General features: G+C 43.3%; 1 protein-coding gene across 2 annotated transcripts in view; it reads left to right on the forward strand.

Moving 5' to 3' along the window:
* Tbc1d1 (TBC1 domain family member 1) overlaps positions 1–23,476 on the forward strand; it is a 207,428-nt gene that overhangs the window by 9,371 nt on the left and 174,581 nt on the right. For both annotated transcript variants that reach the window (XM_085836706.1, XM_085836708.1), the window contains one exon: positions 4,666–5,174. In XM_085836706.1, coding sequence (XP_085692832.1) covers positions 4,758–5,174 — 417 coding nt within the window. In that variant the 5' untranslated portion in view covers positions 4,666–4,757. The remainder of the gene's footprint in view (positions 1–4,665; positions 5,175–23,476) is intronic.

Here is a 23,476-nt window from a genome sequence, read left to right on the forward strand (position 1 = left end):
CCCCATAATGCAGTTCTCTAAGCCCAGCTTCTTTTACTGGAATTCACTGTGATAGGTGCCATCTGGACCATGGAAGTTGGGAAATTAGCATCAATGCTGACTCTGGTCATTGCTGTTGGTCCTTTACCTTCCACGCGGGAAATTTACTTCTTCCCTCAGCAGTTGAACTGTGAAGGCTTGCTTATCCGTTACAAGTGTATTCATGTGCACACACATACTCACACACATATGCATAAGTGTATGTGTGTGGCCCCTTACAGTCAGTGACAAGCCTGATGTTCCAAAGAGGGGAATGGAACAGCATGTACTGTGGCACCAGGCCATGAGAAACCACATCTTAGATGGTGACTGTGATTGCTTCTCTATCTTAAGAGTCAAAAAGTATGTGGAAGAGGACATTAGAGGGAATATAAGGCGGGGGAGTCCAAGAGAATGTGCATGTGTGGAGCTCATGGCCCGTGATGACTGGTAGAATAGCCGAAGCGTTCCCTAGGGGAGGGAAAGGTCAGATATATTTATATGGTAGAGTCAGGACTGATGGGATCGGGGAGGAATCTCAGAGCCTGTGGCCAGTGCTGTCATATCCATCCCTAACGCTGCCAGAAGGTCCAAGTGGTAAAAGCTTGGTCTTTGAGAAGCCACTTCTGGGAGATGATGGGACTGTTAAAGGTGAGCCTTGTGGGGGGTGGGGAGTGGGGAGGTGTCTCTAAGATACTTAAGATGTGCCCTTGAAGGAGATGGTGGGACCCTAGGCCCTTCCTTGTCCTCTTGTTTGTTTGTGTGGATTAAGTGATGTAGCTGCCACACCTTCCTGCTAGAATGTCATCTCTTAAGAGTAACAACATAGCCAACCTGTCACAGTTTGAATGTCTGCAGTCTTAAGCCAAAGCAAAACTTTTCTCATTCTAAGTTGGTTGTCTCAGGCATTTGCCCTAGGAGTGCAGTGTGACTGGACAGTGATGCTCTTTGCTGAGATGCGGGAGGAGAAGTTCTGGGAAGGGGGGATGAGACTGAGTTGTAAAACAGCTACAGTCAGGCTGAGGTACTTATCAGCAAAGAAGGTGAGATAAAAGTAAGAATGGCTGATCTTGAACTCAGAAAAGTGTCTGTAAGGAAAAACTATCTGGAAATTATTAGAGTGTCTATGGTCAGCTCATTTTGTGTATGGGGTTAGTAGTCAAGAGAGTAGCCTCTGGGACCTGATACAAATTCTTCTGTGTCACTTTGTGACAAGCTCTTCAAGAACTTTGATCTCCTGGTTCATAAGAGTCGCCTTAAGACAACACATAGCATGCGTAAAATTGCCAGTAATGTTATTTGGATGTGTTTGTTGGCACCAAAAGGTAATATTGTCTAAAGAAAAAGCAGGTGTAATAAGGGGAAAGAGTAGGGTCAGAGGTTGGAGGCCTTCAAATAACCTGAAAAGAAGCACCTGGCAGGTAAGGCAGGAGCCAGAAGAGTCTCAAGAAGGGGAGTGTACAAAGGCTGGGGTCAAGTAAGCTCTCGCCATGCAAATGTGAGGGCCAGAGTTATGATCATCAGAACCCTCATGCATGCTGGCTGCACATGATAATTACATGTACTTACCTGTAATCACAGCCTGGGAAGGCAGAGAAAGGGATCCTCAGAACAAACTGGTTATGGAAACTAGCTATATTGGGAAGCTCTGGGCTTGATTGAGAGACTTTACCTAAATGAATAAGCTGGAGCAGAACTGGAGGATGACTGTCACCATCACCATCTGTCCTCCATGTACACTCCCACCCACCTACGTCCACTGACACACATGCAAACACATGTACACAAGATGTATGATAATGGGGAAGAAATAAAAAGAAGAAGGGAGGTGTGGTCTGCCTGGAGCAAGGCAGTGGAAGGACCACTTTGCTGTTTCAGGATTTCACAACCTGGAAGACCTGAGTGGCTTTAACACATAGATTTCTCAGTGTCATTCCAGTGCAGGGGAGGATGCAAGCAGAAATGGATGGGCAACAGAGAGAGAAGGCAGCAAGAGTAAACATCTGGGAGAGATTTGTGTGAGAAAATGAAATGGAAGGCTTGAGGCAGAGGGTGGGTCGATGTCAAAGAAAAATGCCCCTCCTTCTCATCCTTTGTTGTCATCAGCCTGTGAGGACAGGGGATGATTCTCTCGTACTTTAAGATAACCATGAGGCTCCACTCTGTGTCAGACTCAGGGTCAGGTAGTTTAAAATATCCTTGAGGAGGCCCTACTTGTATCAGGTGGTGGGGAGTCAGAGTGAAGGTACAGGACCAGTCCCTTCCTGGAGATTCTTCTGTGTTGGTCAATACTCTACAGGGAGGCACGGACTCAAGGCTGGGTCAGGGTAAAGGTGAATAGAGGTTAGATGCTATTGGCAGTTGAGTTTAGCACAAAAGGCCTTTGCCATCCCCTGGGATGAGCTGTAAGATGCATCAAGGGTAGATGCTGATGATACAGAAAGAAAGTTAATCAAGAGAGTTTGGGTTTGGAAAAGATGCTATTGACATCTGTTGGTAAAGTGACAACGGTTAAAGTGTGGGCTTCCAGTGAGCCAAGCAAACTAATCTTTAGCTTAGTGTTTAGAATGTGAAAAGTACAAGGATATTTTAATGGAGTATGAACTTGTGAGCCTGAGCCTCTCCTGTGTAGCCTGTAGTTTTGTGTGCACCGCTTTGTGTTCCTGGCTGGTTGCACACACACACACATATACACACACACACCTACACCTGCCCAGGAGCTATCTTGGATTCATGGATAAAAGGTACACACACACTTTAGCTCATTTTAAACTGGCTTATTGGTTCTGTGGCTAAGCCTTCTGTGGCTAGCCCTTACCTTCACTCCTAGCTCATCACCTCTACATCTGCTCTCAGCTTAGTTGCCCAGTTACCTTCTCCGAATCCCATTGATCTTGCTGCCCAAGACACTTTTGGGCCGCTTTCCCTTTCTTCCTAGATTTTGGAAGATCTCCCCTGTAGCTCCAAGTCTGTCCTGTCTCTCTTCCTCAAGTATCTAGTTTCTCTTCCTCTTTCCTAGCCTGCCTGAACCTGGAAGTCCCGCCTCTTTCTTTCTGCCCAACCATTAGCCACTTGCATCTTTATTGATAGATCAAAAACCAATTGGGGGCAAGGACCTTCAGCATCAGTAAACACAGATTCTTGATCAAAGCGTCAGAACCAACCCCCCTACACCTGTGGTTCTCAACCTGTGGGTCACAACCCGTTTGGGGGGGGTCACATGTCAGACATCCTGCATATCAGACATTTACATTATGATTCATAACAGTAGCAAAATTACAGTTATGAAGTAGCAACAAAATAATTTTATAGTTGGGGTCATCATGACATGAGGAACTGTATTAAAGGGCCACAGCATCAGGAAGGTTGAGAACCCCTGATCTAGACAGACTCCAGAAGAGCCCCTTGCATGTTGAGCATGGGAGACTCTGCTTTGCCGAGCCCATACCCATGTGCTCAGGTATGTCTCAGTTTCTTCCCATCTCCTTCCTTGCTCCTGATGCTAGTGCTTGAAATGTATATTAAAATATCTTAGTAAATGCCACCTCTTGGTGCTGGAGAGACGGCTCAGTAGTGAAGAGCAGTGACTGCTCTTACAGAGGATCCAGTTTGGTTCTAAGCACTCACATGGAGACGAAGAGCCATCTATACCTCTAGTTATAACTCTGTCTCCTTTTCTGGCCTTCTTGGGTACCAGACATTCAATGTGATACGCATACATATATTCAGGCAAAACACTCATATACATTAAAACATAAACAAAAGAAAACCCCTCGAGCTTTGCTTCATAAATCAAGTAAAGTTAAATAAGATGAGTCTGTCCTGGGGCTATAGCTCAGTAGTAGGGCAGTAGCCTAGAATGAAAGAGGTCCTAGATTTTTGTCCAAAAAGTCAATTTGAAATTATTGTAAGTGATTAGGTCAACTGTTAGATGGGTCTACTTCAGAAAACTATAAAGAGGGGTGGATACGTTTTTTCCCCTTACAGGATTCCTTTTGGGGGTGGCAAATTGTATTATCTTTGTAAAATTCCATGACATAATTTTAAAGTAATCCACCAGACTGTAACTGTCAGAGCCATCTCATTTTCTCCCGTGCTCTTAATATATGTGGGGTGTGTGTGTATGTGTGATTTACTCATTTTATGTGTGAGTGTTTTGCTTGCATGTGTATCTGTGTATCATGTGTGTGCTTAGTGCCTGCAAAGGTGAGAAGGAGGTAGCAGATCCCTTGGAACTGGAGTTACAGGTGGCTGTGAACCAACATGTGGGAGCTGGGAGCTAAGCTGAGGTCCTTCATTAGAGCAACATGTGGTCCTAACCGTGGAGCCATCTCTCTAGCCCCACCCCCTGCACCATGCTTTTTCCTGCACCCTGACAGTAGGAGGCTCATATTCTCCAACAGATCCCCAGGAGGGTCTTTGTGTCCCACAGTGAGTGTGACAGTTACACCCTTTTTCGGTGTAACTGGTTAATTTTAGATGTAACACAATTTCAGGAAATCTCATTCTAGGCAGGGTTTAGTTGAACGAGTATCCATTTCTTCTTACGGTTTGGTTTCAGACTGTTAAATTCTGGAATGACAACGCTGCAATCAGCTATCACTGTGGCTTCATTAAATTCTAATGGTCTGTTTTCTTCTTCCCCAGGATTCTGCCCTCGGAAGCATGTGAAATAGATTACTTCATTTAAAGTAGGAAAACAGTAGCACGTTTTCCTGGCTCTTCAGACCTCTCCCAGGATGGAGGCAATCACATTCACAGCGAGGAAGCATCCGTTCCCTAACGAAGTGTCCGTGGACTTCGGCTTGCAGCTGGTGGGCTCCTTACCCGTGCATTCTCTCACCACTATGCCCATGCTGCCGTGGGTGGTAGCCGAGGTACGCAGACTTAGTGGCCAGTGCTCTAAAAAGGAGCCTGGGACGAAGCAAGTCCGCCTTTGGGTTTCGCCCTCCGGACTGCGGTGCGAGCCTGACCTGGAGAAGAGTCAACCATGGGACCCGCTCATCTGTTCCAGCATCTTTGAGTGCAAGCCTCAGCGTGTGCACAAACTGATTCACAACAGTCACGACCCGAGCTACTTTGCTTGCCTCATTAAGGAGGATGCTGCGCACCGGCAGAGCCTCTGCTATGTGTTTAAAGCGGACGATCAAACAAAAGTAAGTTGAGACAGGGATCAAAAGATGCACGGCCAGAGTTTGTGCGGTGCCAGGGTCGGGATGCTCATTTCAAGTATATGGGGAGTAATGAGGAAACGCTGCCATTATACAGAGATTGCTTAACAGAATTTGGGATTTAAGGGGACAGTTTATAGTGTTTGTCGAAGGATGTTTATAATGTATATTTAAAACGATAAGCTTTGGGGTTCAAGAATTCAACAGAAAAAAAAACCTGATTAGATTTATAGATAAGAACTGAATTGTCAGGACTCTTGTTCCTCAAGGCTTTTGTTTAGAAACTTCAGTGTCTCTCAAGTTGCAATGTGCATGTGAGCCATGGGTGATGGGGGTTAAAGTAAAAAGAAAAAAGAAAATTAAAATCATGGTCCAGTGCTTGATGGTGCCCAAGTCCGAGTTTCTCATAAGCGACCAGGTGAAGGCCAGGCTATTCTATTGCAAACTGTGTTTTGAGTAGCAAAGTTCTAGATTGGTGAAAAAGTTAAGCTATTAATAAACCACTAAGAAAAATAGTTATTTAAAACCATAGAAATATACTTGTAGCTAGTTTCCCAAAGGCACAGATAGCATTTACTCAGACAAAGGTCGTTGATGAGAACAGGAGCTATGAATCTAAGCTTTGATACAATCAGGGCTCTTTTGTGCCTTTTTCCTGTCACCAACTTCTGGTCAGATCCAATCAACCCGGTATTATGATGTGTCTGAGAGGAATGTATGAGGTGAGGTCAACACTCTGCTATTTCCTGTCTACTTTCTGCTTGCATGGCGACCAGAATTATTCGCAGTTCTTTGCAGGGCTCACTTCAAGTCCCTCATCTATTTCATAAATATCAGTGTATGTAAAAAAATGAAAATAGGATCAATGTAAGTAGTTTCTCAACTGGACCTGTGGAGGAAAATATACTTTAGTACAGTACACAAGAGACAGTCATAGGTCCTAACTTCATGAGTGGCTTGAAGAATATGTCTGCTGTCTCAGGTGCTAGGCATAAGCATCCTGGTGTGATTGGAACTGTATAGGTCAATTGTACCAAGCGAGGATGCTAAGGAAATGACAGTACAGTCTGTGATTCTCAGGCTTTCCTTTCTGTCCTTTCTTTTTCTTTCAGTCACAGAGGTTGGTCTTGAACTGCTAATCTTCCTGCTTCCACCTCCAACACGCTGGGGTTACATGAGTGCCCCACTATGACCAGCTATGTCTTCCTAATTTCAAGTTTAGAATGTGAATAAAAATGCCAAACATTTTCTATTGCTTCCTACCAGGTTCTTTTGCATACTCTCCAGGGTGTTAAGAATATCCTTTGGAAATGAATGTTCTTGATGCCAAATCAATCTTGACCCTCCACGGCCTTGGGTTCCGTGTCAGTGTGTTCAGCTAACAGCAGAGAGAAAAATATTTGTCAAAAAGCTGCAACCATGCTGAACATATACAAACACTCTTTCTCTTGCTGTTAATGCTCTGTATAGCAATTCACAGAGTGCCGGCGCCACGCTAGGCATTCTAGGCAATCAAGAGGTTATTTGAAGGATATAGGAGTTGATGTGGAGGCTGTTTGCAAACTCTGATATTTTGTATGGGAGACTAGAGCATCTGCAGGTTCTGGAGTCTGTGGGGATCCTGGAACAAGTCCCCTGAGGATGTCGAGGGACAGCAATGGATTTGTGGAGTTTCACTTTTGTTTGCTCCTTTTACTCAATTGACTCAGTGGCTGCTGCTCTCAGAGCTAGTGTCTCAGAAGCCATTAGCTGAAGCAAGGAGGAAAGCAGACGTTCCAGGAGGGATCAGGGTCAGTGGCGCATGTGAAGAGCATGGCGGACAGGCAGGATGAGGTCTAACACACGCCCTGAGAGGAGCAAAGAGGATTTTTTTTTGTTTCCTTCTTTCTTTTTTTGTTTTTTAAGCCAAACTGAGGTGGTGCTAAAAGCCACTGTCCTACCCAATACCCTAGGACTATGTATGAATCAGATAAAGTTGCCATGCCTCATCTCAGATCCACCCTGCAGATCCGCCCTTGAAAGTTCAGAGAACATACCTTCTGGATTCAAATCCTGTCTCTGTTACCTATAAACTAGTGACCTCGGGCACTTGAGTGTGTTTGCTCATCTGTAAAATGGGAATGATTATAGTAATTATCTCATGCAGTTGCTGGGAGGCGTAAGTGAGGTAGAATGGGATCCGAGACTCAGAGTGCTGGCTGGAGGTTATGAACGGTTGCCTAGCAGACAGCAATCCCTGGCTTCTATCTCAAGCACTGCCAAGAAAAGAAAGAAATTGACCATAGTAATAAGCATTTATGGCCATGAAAACTACTTACTCGAGAAGGCTTTAAAATTATATTTTATCTCTTTATTTTGTGTGCACTTGATGGGGGAGGGGTATATGCCGTGGAGTATGGGTAGAGACCAGAGGAAAACTTTGAGTTGTGGCCTCTTTCTACCCTGGGTTCCGGGAATTGAATTCAGATAATCAAGTTTGGCAGCAAGCTCCTTTACCCACTGAGCCATGTCCCAGGCCTCTGTACTCAGGAAAATTTTTTTTTTTTTTTTTTTTTTTTTGGTTTTTTGAGACAGGGTTTCTCTGTATAGCCCTGGCTGTCCTGGAACTCACTTTGTAGACCAGGCTGGCCTCGAACTCAGAAATCCACCTGCCTCCGCCTCCCGAGTGCTGGGATTAAAGGCGTGCGCCACCACGCCCGGCTAGGAAAGTTTTATAGAGGTGGATTAAATAGCAATCTCCAAGGGTTTGGAGAAAAGAGAGTGTTGTGTATGGAAATGTGAGTCTTCTGTCTTCAGCTCTCTGGTGACATGTTTGTCAGACTTGATCAACATTTTACAAGCTCAACTTCCACAAAGCTTCCCAGACATTTATGAAAAACCCTGGCCAGTCACTTGGACACCCGACCAGAGAGAGAGAGAAAGAGAGAAAGACAGAAAGAGAGAGATTTATAACAAAATTCTGTAACAGAGGCTTTCAGTCTTGCTCTAGGTAGAGAACTAGTCTTTATAGTCTCTATATTCTAAATATTCTAAAAAGCCACCTTGGTAGTATAAATTAATTCTTAAGCTCTTTTTGGCTTGTGTACAGTTTTTACCAACATGAGTTGTCATTAGATGATAAATTGTTGCTATCCCACTCATTTTATTTGAGAGAGTTGTTCACAGCATAGCTACTTAAGTCAGGCATTTTGTTCTTGTCAGAAATAGAACAGTAAATGACAGTGGCCCTGATTCTAACTGACATATCTACTATGTTCTCAAGACACCTCGAGACATGTCTCCTAACAGGATTATCTGTGGAAGGAGCATGCTAACCCGCACTGGCATTTCTCTTGACTGTTCTGTAACATTTGCTCAGTGCAAGAATTCCCCAGATTAAGGAGTCTTCTAAGTGGATGAGGTCAGCCTTGATCATGCTTGCCGAAGCAAATGTACCTTCGCCGCCATGGGCGTAGACATAGAACTCCTGCTTGAGAGGAAATCCTTTGATCAGCATTGAGTTAACTTACTGCAGAATATCTAAGGAGAATGGGCAGAGGGTTATTTTAGAGGTAGGCCGTGATAGAGCCTTTTCCTTGTGTGTTCCATAGGACATTCTGGAATGGCTTCATAGAGCAAAGTATCTATGACCAAGTAGTACCCAAAATGTTTTTGCCTGAGGGCCAATGTTCCCTTTTAAATAGTCATCAATCAGGAGTGGTGGCTTGCTTCTTTAATCCAGCACCTATGAGGCAGACACTAAGTGGATCTCTGTGAGTTTGAGGCCACTTAGTCTACATAGGTAGAAACTCCCCCAGTTCCTCTGGTTTTTTGAGAAAGGGTTTCTCTGCATAGCTCCGGCTGTACTGAAACTCACTTTGTAGACCAGACTGGCCTCGAACTCAGAGATCTGCATGCCTCTGCTTCTCAGGTGCTAGGATTAGAGGCATGCGCCACCACTGCTCGGCTGAGAGATCCTAGCTCAACAAAACAAAGTTATCAAGTAGCCTAATGAGTATTAGTTTTTGTGGCTCATTGCTATTAATACTTGCTCTGTTAGAAATTGAAACTGAGATACTGACTTTAAATTTATTTAAACGGAAAAGCAACGAGCTCCTTATCTGTTATCATAAACAACATTTTAGGGATTGTAATGATATTTTCCGAAAAGTGTTTAGCAGTTAACAGTGGCCGGATTTTATTGTTTCCGATCTCTGTAATATCTGTTTAGGAGAAGATGGTAGCTTAGCTTGCCATCTTAGCTGCTCTCCATCCATTCTTTTGTAGTACACCATTTCCATTGGGCATCTGAAGAAAAAGTGGCTTCAGGAAGATAGGTAGTGAACAAACCGAGACGCTGTGGTGACTTTTTCTTAATCCTACTACAGCTCAGCAGGTGATACTTTCTTACAGCTTGGCTGCAGTGTAAAATCCGAGTCCATGTTAGGCTCTCTGCACATGCTTCATATTAAAACCCATTGGGTTATCCTGTGCTTTAATGACATTTTATGCATTCATGATTCTGCACCATCGTGCACTGATTCTTTAGAAACTATTGTCTCTTTAAGTAACCTGGTGTGCGACCTAAAGTATGTGCACGTGTGTGCAAGCATCCACAGAGGTCAGAAGAGGACATCTGGTCTCCTAGAGCTGGAGTTACAGACAGCTGTGAGCCACCAGACTTGGGTGACTGAAGAACAGTAGGCACTCATCACCTCTGAGCATCTTTCTTGCCTCTTGATGTATTTTTGTCATTTTTATTCATATGTATTTGTGTGCCTGTGTGAATGGATGAATGCCATATATGTGTGGATATCCTCAGAAGCCAGAAGGGGGCATCAGATCCCTCAGAGCTGGACTTACAGGTGGTTGTGAGCTGCCCCTCTTGGGTACCAGGAACTGAACTCAGATCCTCAGGAAGTTCTCTTAACCACTGAGTGGCCTTTCCATAAAGGTGTCAAGTGCTTTTAATTGTTCCTTATCAAATTGGAACAGAGCTCTTCAAATACCATTTGTGGCTCTGCTTCTGGTCTTCTGGAGTTGTTGTCCAGTCTGGGCACAGTGTGGGTGTTTGATAACTGTGATAGGACAGGTGTCATTGGGGTGGGCGATGTCCCTAAGCTCCCCCTTTCCATTCTTGCTAGGAGATGTTTGTTATTGCAGCCTCTCGCCTCTGACTCTTGAAGGGGAAGTATTCCTTTTCTGTTACTAAAAGAGATGCTAAGTTTGAGAAGCCGATGTGGGGGACACGAGCTGTAAGAACTGGGGTATGGAGAGGGTCAGTGGAGTGAAGCTGGGTACCTTGTAGGAGATGCATGCCTAGAAGTCTGTTTGGAGAAGATAGATGGTGCTGGGGAAGATGTATTTGTACACTTATTACAGCCTACAAGAGAAAAGGATTTTCTTTTCTATGGCAACTAAACTACAGGTCTTTTTACAATTTCTTATTTGTTACTTTCTGTGTACGTGAAACAGTGTGTGCCAGATTGTGTAGAACAAACTTATGGAGTTAGTTCTCTCCAGCTTTATATGGGTTGGAGGGATTAAACTCAAGTTTCCAGGCTTGTGCTGCAAGCATCGTTACCCACTGAGACATCTCGCTGACCCATAAACTACACTGCTCAGAAGTGACTGTGTAGGCACCCTTACAGTAATTTTAAGGCTCTGTAATCATTCATAGACTTAAAAGGTAATACATGTTACCTTTTGACATTTTTGGTACAAACAAAACCAAAGGACAGTGCATCTTTACTTGAGACTCTCTGCAAGTCCAGCATCTTACTCAGGAGCCCCATGGGGACTAAGAACACCGCCACCCCCACCCCTGCTCTGAGTTACCTTGCACTAAATAGGAGGGTGGTATGAAATTGATTTTGGCAGCTAGTTTGACTGGTACTTTAGTCTTCCTGGGTTACCACTTTTCTCATTGTTGAGACCAATGGCTTCAAGAATGGAAGATTTACTTCAGTCCACAGTTTAAGCAGGGATAGAGTCTATTGTGACAGTGACAGTGTGGGGTCAGGAGTGTGTGGAACTGGTCTCATTGGGTCCACAGTCAGAGAGAGAGAGAGAGGGATGATAGCGTTTCTTCCCACCTCCTCCTTTATACTCTGTCCAGGATCCTACCCATTAACCCTATGAACATACTGCCCACATTCAGGCAGGGTCTTCCTTCCTCAGTTAAACTCGGAAACCTCATAGATATCTTCAGGGATGTCAGCTGAGATGTGTTTCTTTGGAGATTGTAATTAATAAGGCAACAGTGAACCCTAACACCAACTCGCTTACATCAAAGCCAGGGTGGCTTTGGCTACTCTGTTACTTAGTTTAAAACAGTTAAGGTTGCTTCCTTCTGGTGTTAGCTTTGTTTACATTTTACCCAAGGCCAACTTGTGCTAAAACTTCAGCATCTGGGCCAGGTGTGGTGGTGTAGACTTTTTTCTGATCTTTGTGAGTTTGATGTCAGCCTGGTCTATAGAGCAAGTTCTAGGTCAGTCAGACATACACAGTGAAACCATGTTTCAAAACAATCAAATTTACCATCTGTTTGGAATGTTAAGGTATCAATTTATTATCCACACTACAGTTTTCAGGACTCTAAATAGAGCCTGGCTACCCGTGGGCCCCTTGCATGGCTGATCTGTTTGCCAGCTTAGCCCTCTCCTTGCCTAAGTGAAGATGGGCAAAGGCCACACTGAGCCTTGTGTCCCCAAGTCCAATGACTCTGAAGAACATAGTATATATTTTCAGATACTCTTAGCCATTCTCCCTGCTACAGTGGTTTTACCTGTGCTAGGAGTCCAGCTGTTTGTCTCCTTTTTCACTGTTGAGGAAAGGGCTCTCAGAAGGTTTCTTAGTCCCGTTCTGAAGACTTTTCACTATCCAATACCAACTCATTCTCTGAAGTCTCCTTTGGAGTGGCTTGTCATCTAGGACTTACTGTGCAGTTGCAGGGGACAGTGTAGTATCCATGTCAGCTAAAAGCTAGTTGACTGACTGTCTGGCCAGACAGAAGCCGGCTGCCTGTTGCCAGGGTTGGCAAGGATTCTTCTCATCTATAAAAAGAATGTCCAGGACTTGGTGAACTCTGAAGTATTTGTTGGAAGGTTTCTGTTCGCGACGCTGGATTGATTACATAATTTATTTTTGACTTTGAAAAATGAGTCTGAGGGCTTTAGAGCCATGGGCTTCAGGAGACGCACTTGGACTTTAATTTTTTCTAAGTCTGGTTTTTTTTCTTTTTTTTTTTTCTTTTTTCTTTTTCAACATGAGCTACTTGCCTTGCAGTTTTAGGCAAATGCTTTTCCGAAGAATAGATTTTACAAGGTTGTTGAACCTAAAGTTAACTCGTATTGTAAAAGGACGTATTTATAGTTTAGACATTTCCTCTCTCATATAGTGGCCACATGGCTACCGAGCCAGTGACATGTGGCTGTTCTGGAAGGAGATGCCCATCAGTGGAAGCATCATTTGCATTCTGAGGCACAGTTTGACAAACAGAATGCATGATGTCTCAATAAGATTCCATGATGGTTATGTGTTGAAAATAGGTTTTGTATATTCAGGGCTAAGTTACATGGACCCAAATTAAGTTTCCTTCATTCATTTTATCATTTTCAGATGTGTTTACCAGATAATTTAAAAATTCGAGTATAGCTTACATTCTGTTTTCACGGGTTAGTATCGAACTAGACTATATCAGGTGACCTTCCCAGTATTTCTGGAAACAACCTCCTTATTCATCACAGGGAGGCCACGAGTTCCCCTTCTTTGATGCTTTTATTTGTTAATGATAGGGTATGCAGTGACCTCTATAAAGCTGTGGCCTGTTCTTGAGTCTAGCAGAGTGTAGGACTGTTATTTTAGGATACACATTACCTGGAATCATTAGGAACACATCCCAGGTAATTCCCATTATGGGGCACCATCTCACTTTATTCTTGCTTTTTGCTTATCCATCCACTCACCTGCCTAAGCTCTACGGGGAGAAGGTCCTTAATTGATTTTATCACTGCTAGACCTTGGTACCCAGCAAAGGAAGGCATCTGTGGATGAACTGAGTATGGAAGAAGGAGACTCAATGTTCCTCACTTATCACAGGCAGGCAGAGGGCATTCAGTCTGGCTGCCTTTGCCTTCTCTGACACTCGAGATTTTGATAGATCCCTCAGCACTTCTCCCTCTCCCTCTCCCTCTCCCTCTCCCTCTCCCTCTCCCTCTCCCTCTCCCTCTCCCTCTCCCTCTCCCTCTCCCTCTCCCTCTCCCTCTCCCTCTCCCTCTTTCTGTTGTAGTCAGTCCATCCATTCAAAGGTTACTGTTTCAGACACACCCAGAATCAATGTTTAACTGATCACCGGGCATCCCGTGGATCACCCAATCCAAGCTTACACAGGACATGAGCTGTCACACACCCCCGACCCCTGAGCAGCTGCAGGAGTTCCCTGCCTATATCATTATACAGATTGTTCTGACATCAGAATTGTGTTCTGAGATGGCCCCTTTTCTGACCACCCTGCCTGAGCTTCTTTGACAGAAGCCTGTTGCAGCTGTCTCCTGGGAGGCTCCACCAGTACCTGACAAATACAGACATGGTTACTTACAGCCTACTATTGGACTGAGCACAGGGTCCCCAATGATGGAGCTAGAGAAAGGACCCAAGGAGCTGAAAGGGTTTGCAGCCCCCTAGGAGGAACAACAATATTCACTAACCAGTACCCCCAGAGCTCCCAGGGACTAAACCACCAACCAAAGAAAACACATGGTGGCACTCATGGCTCCAGCTGCATATGTAGTAGAGGATGGTCATCAATGGGAGGAAAGGACCTTGGTCCTGTAAAGGTTCTATGCCCCAATGTAGAGGAATGCCAGAGTCAGGAAGCAGGAGTGGATGGGTTGGTGAGCAGGGGGAGGGGAGAGGGGGTAGAGAGTTATAGTGGGGGAAACCATGAAAGGGGATAACATTTGAAATGAAAATAAAGAAAGCTGGACGTGGTGGCGCACGCCTTTAATCCCAGCACTTGGGAGGCAGAGGCAGGAGGATTTCTGAGTTCAAGACCAGCCTGGTCTACAGAGCGAGTTCCAGGACAGCCAGAACTACACAGAGAAACCCTGTCTCGAAAAACCAAAAAAAAAAAAATATATATCTATTAACAAACAAAACAAAAACAAAACAGTAGTTCTCAACCTGTGGGTCATGACCCCAAAAAGACTATCAGAGAATACAGATCTTTACATTATGATTCATAACAGTAGCAAAATCACAGTTATGAAGTAGCAACAGGAATAATTTTACAGTTGGGGGTTACCACAACATGAGGAACTGTATTAAAGAGTCACAGTGTTAGAAAGGCTGAGAAGCACTGGCTTAGAGTCTCCTTAGAGTGATGCCCACTGTTGTAGTGTGAAATCTGCCCAGTCCTCTTCCTCGGGTTTTAAGACACGTTTTTCACACAAACTTGTCTTGGCCTTTATTGGGGATAGTTAAGAAAGGGGCTCCAGTGACCTAGAACAGTCTCTGACAAAGAGCTTGTCAGCTAAGTCTTCTCAGCTGCAAAATGGGCCCAGGATCTTTGCTCATTCTAACACAAAAATGCTCTTTTTGTGACAGTAGATATATTTATTTTCAGTGTTAAAAAACTTAGTCTAAAGTGTTAGAAGTGGGGCTAGAGAAATGGCTCAGAAGTTAAGAGCACTTGCTTTTTTTTTTTTTTTTTTCAGACAATCTGTGTTTGATTCCCAGCACCCACATAGCAGCTCACAACCACCTGTAACTCCAGTTTCAAGGAATCTAACACCCTCTTCTGGCCTCGTTGGGCCCCAAACATACACATGGTGCAGGATATACATGCAGGCAAAACTCAAATACACATAAAAATTTTTAATTATTTTTTTTAAAGTTAGAAGTAAAAGTTTCTCTGTAAGGCAGACATGGTGACACACAGCCTACCATCCCGGTACTGGAGATGCAGAGGGAGGCGAATCTGCTCAATTTGAGGTCTCTATGGTCTACACAGTGTGTTCTAGGCCAGCCAGGGCTAAAACAAAACAAAACAAAAAAAGCTTCCCTTTACTCGCATTGCCTAGAGAAACCAACATTAAAACCTCATAAGTATATGCTCTTATTTATAAAATCAGATCTTTCTATAAGAAATAATTTTATGTATTCTACTGCAATCTGGATTTTACAATAATTTCCCCACTCCTATTAACTGATCATCGATGTTTCCCCATTTCCCTCTTTTGTGATTGTTTCTTTTGCATCGGCGTTACAGCTATCTCCAAGCAGATGTATCAAACTAATATAGATTCATAGACACATGTTCCTCCCCCTTGGCAGCAAGGCAGAAGAAGATAATGCCCTTAACAGCAGGCATGGCTCAGAGCCTGTTGCTGCTCTGTGCTGCTTCTCTGATGTTAACTTTTAAACCAGAGATTACAGTTTAATTAAGATGGCATGCCTTAATGGGGTTCAAAGCTTAAAAAGAAACAACTGGAGACCAATTGTACATGCAAGAGAATAAATGTCACATCCAAGCGACTTCCATTCTGTGATCATCCTTTATATACTAGTTAGATTTCTAAAATCTGTTCTTGTCTCTCTCCTTCCTCCAAGTTGTGGATTGCCTCAGGCCTGTCTATGACAGTGAGGAATGAGAAAGGGGGGAGGGGGGCATTGTTTTATGCCAAAAAGCAGCAGCCAGCATTTGTGCTTTACAAAGAAGATAAAATTAGACCAAATAAAATTTCAGATTTTTCCTTAGTTTTTATGTTGTACCTACTAACAAAATCAGTATCATCCTGGTGAGTTTCTGGCTTTTTGCTCTCAAGGCTCACCTTAGTGCCTTTGTCAGTCTCTAAACTGATATATAAACGGACACTTCATCTATCTATTATCCATGATTCAGGTTTTTGCTATGGGCAGCATACCCTTTTAAAAATTGATATAACATTTCTGGCATATAAAACATTTTATAAAATGCTAGCATACACCAGGCAGTGGGAGTGCATGCCTCCTACTGGGGAGGCAGAGGCAAGTGGATTTCTGAGTTTGAGGCCAGCCTGGTCTACAGAATGAGTTCCAGGACAGCCAGGGCTATACAGAGAAACCCTGTCTCAAAAAACCATTAAAAGGCCGAGCTTAGTCTCTACAGGTCAGAGTGGGGACCACGGGGGCAGACGGCTTCTGGGACAGGCAGGAGCCACAGAGCCGCTGAGGCAGCACCCTTTTGGGGCCGCAGACTTCCGGCACCCTCCCAGCCGGAGGACAGAGACCTGCCCTGCAGAGAGTGCCACCTTGGCTCCGGGACTCCGCCGAACTTAGTCTACAGGTTAGAGTGAGGACCACAGAGGCAGACAGCTTCTGGGACAGGCGGGAGCCACAGAGCCGCTGAGGCAGCACCCTTTTGGGGCCGCAGACATCCGGCACCCTCCCAGTCGGAGGACAGTGACCTGCCCTGCAGGGAACGCCATCTTGGCTCCGGGACTCCGCCGAGCTTAGTCTCTACAGGTCAGAGTGGGGACCACGGGGGCAGACGGCTTCTGGGACAGGCGGGAGCCACAGAGCTGCTGAGGCAGCACCCTTTAGGGGCCGCAGACATCCGGCACCCTCCCAGTCGGAGGACAGTGACCTGCCCTGCAGGGAGCGCCATCTTGGCTCCGGGACTCCGCCGAACTTAGTCTGTACAGGTCAGAGTGAGGACCACAGAGGCAGACAGCTTCTGGGACAGGCGGGAGCCACAGAACTGCTGAGGCAGCACCCTTTTGGGGCCGCAGACATCCGACACCCTCCCAGCCGGAGAACAGTGACCTGCCCTGCAGGGAGCGCCATCTTGGCTCCGGGACTCCGCCGAACTTAGTCTGTACAGGTCTGCTGACAGAGGATACTCAGAATCCCCAGAAGAACAACCTCTGAACAGAGACAACTATAACAACTCCAGAGATTACCAGATGGCGAGAGGTAAAGGTAAGAATCTTACTAACAGAAACCAAGACCACTCACCATCATCAGGACCCAGCACTCCCACTTCGCCCAGTCCAGGGCACCCCAACACACCTGAAAAACTAGACCTGGATTTAAAAGCATATCTCATGATGATGGTAGAGGACATCAAGAAGGACTTTAAAGAACTACAGGAGAACATGGCTAAAGAGTTACAAGTCCTTAAAGAAAAACAGGAAAACACAACCAAACTGGTAGAAGTCCTTAAAGAGAAACAGGAAAACACATCCAATCAGATGATGGAAATGAACAAAACCATACTAGACCTAAAAAAAGGGAAGTAGACACAATAAAGAAAACCCAAAATGAGGCAACACTGGAGATAGAAACCCTAGGAAAGAAATCTGGAACCATAGATGCAAGCATCAGCAAGAGAATACAAGAGATGGAAGAGAGAATCTCAGGTGCAGAAGATTCCATAGAGAACATGGGCACAACAATCAAGGAAAATGGAAAATGCAAAAAGATCCTAACTCAAAACATCCAGGAAATACAGGACACAATGAGAAGACCAAACCTACGGATAATAGGAGTGGATGAGAATGAAGATTTTCAACTCAAAGGACCAGCAAACATCTTCAACAAAATTATAGAAGAAAACTTCCCAAATCTAAAGAAAGAGATGCCCATGAACATACAAGAAGCCTACAGAACTCCAAATAGGCTGGACCATAAAAGAAATACCTCCCGACACATAATAATCAGAACAACAAATGCACTAAATAAAGATAGAATACTAAAAGCAGTAAGAGAAAAAGGCCAAGTAACATATAAAGGCAAGCCTATCAGAATTACACCAGATTTTTCACCAGAGACTATGAAAGCTAGAAGATCCTGGACAGATGTTATACAGACACTAAAAGAACACAAATTCCAGCCCAAGCTACTATACCCAGCCAAACTCTCAATTAACATAGATGGAGAAACCAAAGTATTCCACGACAAAGCCAAATTCACACATTATCTCTCCACGAATCCAGCCCTTCAAAGGATAATAACAGAAAAAAACCAATACAAGGACAGGAACCACGCCCTAGAAACAACAAGAAGGTAATCCCTCAACAAACCTAAAAGAAGACAGCCACAAGAACAGAATGCCAACTTTAACAACAAAAATAACAGGAAACAACAATTACTTTTCCTTAATATCTCTTAATATCAATGGACTCAACTCCCCGATAAAAAGACATAGACTAACAAACTGGCTACACAAACAAGACCCAACATTTTGCTGCTTACAAGAAACTCATCTCAGAGAAAAAGATAGACACTACCTCAGAATGAAAGGCTGGAAAACAATTTTCCAAGCAAATGGTCTGAAGAAACAAGCTGGAGTAGCCATTCTAATATCAGATAAGATTGACTTCCAACCCAAAGTCATCAAGAAAGACAGGGAGGGGCACTTCATACTCATCAAAGGTAAAATCCTCCAAGAGGAACTATCAATCCTGAATATCTATGCTCCAAATACAAAGGCAGCCTCATTCATTAAAGAAACTTTAGTAAATCTCAAAGCACACATTGCACCTCATACAATAATAGTGGGAGACTTCAACACACCACTTTCACCAATGGACAGATCATGGAAACAGAAACTAAACAGGGACACAGTGAAACTAACAGAAGTTATGGATCAAATGGATCTGGCAGATATCTACAGAACATTTTACCCTAAAACAAAAGGATACACCTTCTTCTCAGCACCTCATGGTACCTTCTCCAAAATTGACCACGTAATTGGGCACAAAACAGGACTCAACAGATACAAAAACATTGAAATTGTCCCATGCATCCTATCAGATCACCATGGACTAAGGCTGATCTTCAATAACAAAATAAATAATAGAAAGCCAACCTTCACGTGGAAACTGAACAACACTCTTCTCAATGATACCTTGGTCAAGGAAGGAATAAAGAAAGAAATTAAGGACTTTTTAGAGTTCAATGAAAATGAAGCCACAACATACCCAAACTTATGGGATGCAATGAAAGCATTTCTAAGAGGAAAACTCATAGCTCTGAGTGCCTCCAAAAGGAAACTAGAAAGAGCACACATTAGCAGCTTGACAACACACCTAAAAGCACTAGAACAAAAGGAAGCAAATTCACCCAAGAGGAGTAGACGGCAGGAAATAATCAAACTCAGGGGTGAAATCAACCAAGTGGAAACAAGAAAAACTATTCAAAGAATCAACCAATCAAGGAACTGGTTCTTTGAGAAAATCAACAAGATAGATAAACCCTTAGCCAGACTCACTAGAGGGCACAGGGAAAGCATCCTAATTAACAAAATCAGAAATGAAAAAGGAGACATAACAACAGATCCTGGAGACATCCAAAACACCATCAGATCCTTCTACCAAAGGCTATACTCAACAAAACTGGAGAACCTGGATGAAATGGAGAAGTTCCTAGACAGATACCAGGTACCAAAGTTGAATCAAGATCAGGTTAATGATCTAAACAGCCCTATATCCCCCAAAGAAATAGAAGCAGTCATTAATAGTCTCCCAACCAAAAAAAGCCCAGGACCAGATGGGTTTAGTGCAGAGTTCTATCAGACCTTCAAAGAAGATCTAATCCCAGTTCTTCACAAACTATTCCACAAAATAGAAACAGAAGGTACTCTACCCAACTCATTCTATGAAGCCACAATTACTCTGATACCTAAACCACAAAAAGACCCAACAAAGATAGAAAACTTCAGACCAATATCCCTTATGAATATTGATGCAAAAATCCTCAATAAAATTCTTGCTAACCGAATCCAAGAACACATCAAAACAATCATCCATCCTGACCAAGTAGGTTTCATCCCAGGGATGCAGGGATGGTTCAATATACGGAAATCCATCAACGTAATCCAGTATATAAACAAACTCAAAGACAAAAACCACATGGTCATCTCGTTAGATGCGGAAAAAGCATTTGACAAGATCCAACACCCATTCATGATAAAAGTCTTGGAAAGATCAGGAATTCAAGGCCCATACCTAAACATGATAAAAGCAATCTACAGCAAACCAGTAGCCAACATCAAAGTAAATGGTGAGAAGCTTGAAGCAATCCCTCTAAAATCAGGGACTAGACAAGGCTGTCCACTTTCTCCATACCTATTCAACATTGTACTTGAAGTCCTAGCCAGAGCAATTCGACAACAAAAGGAGATCAAAGGGATACAAATTGGAAAAGATGAAGTCAAAATATCACTTTTTGCAGATGATATGATAGTATATATAAGTGACCCTAAAAATTCCACCAGAGAACTCCTAAGCCTGATAAACAGCTTCGGTGAAGTAGCTGGATATAAAATTAACTCAAACAAATCAATGGCCTTTCTCTACACAAAGAATAAACAGGCTGAGAAAGAAATTAGGGAAACAACACCCTTCTCAATAGTCACAAATAATATAAAATATCTTGGCGTGACTCTAACTAAGGAAGTGAAAGATCTGTATAATAAAAACTTCAAGTCTCTGAAGAAAGAAATTATAGAAGATCTCAGAAGATGGAAAGATCTCCCATGCTCATGGATTGGCAGGATCAACATTGTAAAAATGGCTATCTTGCCAAAAGCAATCTACAGATTCAATGCAATCCCCATCAAAATTCCAAATCAATTCTTCAACGAATTAGAAAGTGCAATCTGCAAATTCATCTGGAATAACAAAAAACCTAGGATAGCAAAAACTCTTCTCAAGGATAAAAGAACCTCTGGTGGAATCACCATGCCGGACCTAAAGCTCTACTACAGAGCAATTGTGATAAAAACTGCATGGTACTGGTATAGTGACAGACAAATAGACCAATGGAATAGAATTGAAGACCCAGAAATGAACCCACACACCTACGGTCACTTGATCTTCGACAAGGGAGCTAAAAACATCCAGTGGAAGAAAGACAGCATTTTCAACAAATGGTGCTGGCACAACTGGTTGTTAACATGTAGAAGAATGCGAATCGATCCATTCCTATCTCCTTGTACTAAGGTCAAGTCTAAGTGGATCAAGGAACTTCACATAAAACCAGAGACACTGAAACTTATAGAGGAGAAAGTGGGGAAAAGCCTTGAAGATATGGGCACAGGGGAAAAATTCCTGAATAGAACAGCAATGGCTTGTGCTGTAAGATGGAGAATTGACAAGTGGGACCTCATGAAACTACAAAGCTTCTGCAAGGCTAAAGACACCATCAATAAGACAAAAAACCACCAACAGATTGGGAAAGGATCTTCACCTATCCTAAATCAGATAAGGGACTAATATCCAATATATATAAAGAACTCAAGAAGGTGGACTCCAGAAAGTCAAATAACCCCATTAAAAAATGGGGCTCAGAACTGAACAAAGAATTCTCGCCTGAGGAATACCGAATGGCAGAGAAACACCTGAAAAAATGTTCAACATCCTTAATCATCAGGCAAATGCAAATCAAAACAACCCTGAGATTCCACCTCACACCAGTCAGAATGGCTAAGATCAAAAATTCAGGTGACAGCAGTTGCTGGCGAGGATGTGGAGAAAGAGGAACACTCCTCCATTGTTGGTGGGATTGCAAGCTTGTACAACCACTCTGGAAATCAGTCTGGCGGTTCCTCAGAAAATTGGACATAGTACTACCGGAGGATCCAGCAATACCTCTCCTGGGCATATATCCAGAAGATGTCCCAACCGGTAAAAAGGACACATGTTCCACTATGTTCATAGCAGCCCTATTTATAATAGCCAGAAGCTGGGAAGAACCCAGATGTCCCTCAACAGAGGAATGGATACAGAAATTATGGTACATTTACACAATGGAGTACTACTCAGCTATTAAAAAGAATGAATTTATGAAATTCCTAGCCAAATGGATGGACCTGGAGGGCATCATCTTGAGTGAAGTAACACAATCACAAAAGAACTCACACAATATGTATTCACTGATAAGTGGATATTAGCCCAAAACTTAGGATACCCAAGATTTAAGATACAATTTGCTAAATGCATGAAACTCAAGAAGAATGAAGACCAAAGTGTGGACACTGTGCACCTTCTCAGAATTGGGAACAAAACACCCAGGGAAGGAGTTACAGAGACAAAGTTCGTAGCGGTGATGAAAGGATGGACCATTTAGAGACTGCGGTACCCAGGGATCCATCCCATAATCAACTTCTAAACGCTGACACCATTGCATAGACTAGCAAGATTTTGCTGAAAGGACCCAAATATAGCTGTCTCTTGTGAGACGATGCTGGGGCCTAGCAAACACAGGAGTGGATGTTCACAGTCAGCTATTGGATGTATCACAGGGCTCCCAATGGAGAAGCTAGAGTAAGTACCCAAGGAGCTAAAGGGATCTGCAACCCTATTGTTGGAACAACATGATGTACTAACTAGAACCCCGGAGCTCTTGTCTCTAGCTGCATATGTATCGAAAGATGGCCTAGTCAGCCATCAATGGAAAGAGAGGCCCATTGGACTTGCAAACTTTATATGCCCCAATATAGGGGAATGCCAGGGCCAAAAGAATGGGAATGGGTGGATAGGGAAGTGGGGGGGCGCTATGGGGGACTTTTGGGATAGCATTGGAAACGTAATTGAGGAAAATATGTAATAAAAATATTAAAAAAAAAAAACCATTAAAAAAAAAAAACAAAAAAAACAACTAGAAACAGGAGAGGTAAAAAGGCTGAAAGGAAAAAAAAAGTCCAAAGAACTTTTAAAGTTAACTTTTTAATTCAGTAAGGAGTTTCCATGTGATTGTTACTGGGGATGGAACAGCTACTAGAATTTACGATTCCTCAGTGGCAGCTTCTAGAAGAACTAACGTAAATGTAGAATCCTCGGGCTCCTATGTTTAAATACATGTTTAGATAAACAGCTTAGGTAGTTTAACAACACAAGCATCTCCTCTTCTGTCAGTGCTAAGTGACTGTGTAAGTGCAGACGCAGACACAAGGGGGTTTGATTTTGTTGTTGTTGTTTTGTTTTGTTTTAAAAACTTTTCCTAGAGAGGGGAATAAGCCTTTAACAAGTGAGAAAATCTACATTGGTTTCATTATGGACATTCAGTTGCAAATATCATCCCTTGAGTTGACAGTACATTAAGACACAAATTTTGTTTTGTTTTGGGTTTTGTTTGTTTGTTTTGTTTTTACCACAAGCACAGTGTTTCTACTTAGCTTCTCTACTGCTTGTCAGAATTGGTTTGTTACTGTGGGTGGGCTTTGAGGTTTCAAAAGTTCAGGCTGTTCTAGTCTTCCTCTCTGCCTCCAACTTGGAGAAAGTTCCCAGCTACCACTCCAGGGCCATGCCTGCCTGCCTGCCTGC

The sequence above is a fragment of the Mus caroli genome, unplaced genomic scaffold (assembly GCF_978045245.1).
Source record: "Mus caroli unplaced genomic scaffold, Mus_caroli_1 scaffold_4, whole genome shotgun sequence".
Classification (NCBI taxonomy): Eukaryota; Metazoa; Chordata; class Mammalia; order Rodentia; family Muridae; genus Mus; species Mus caroli.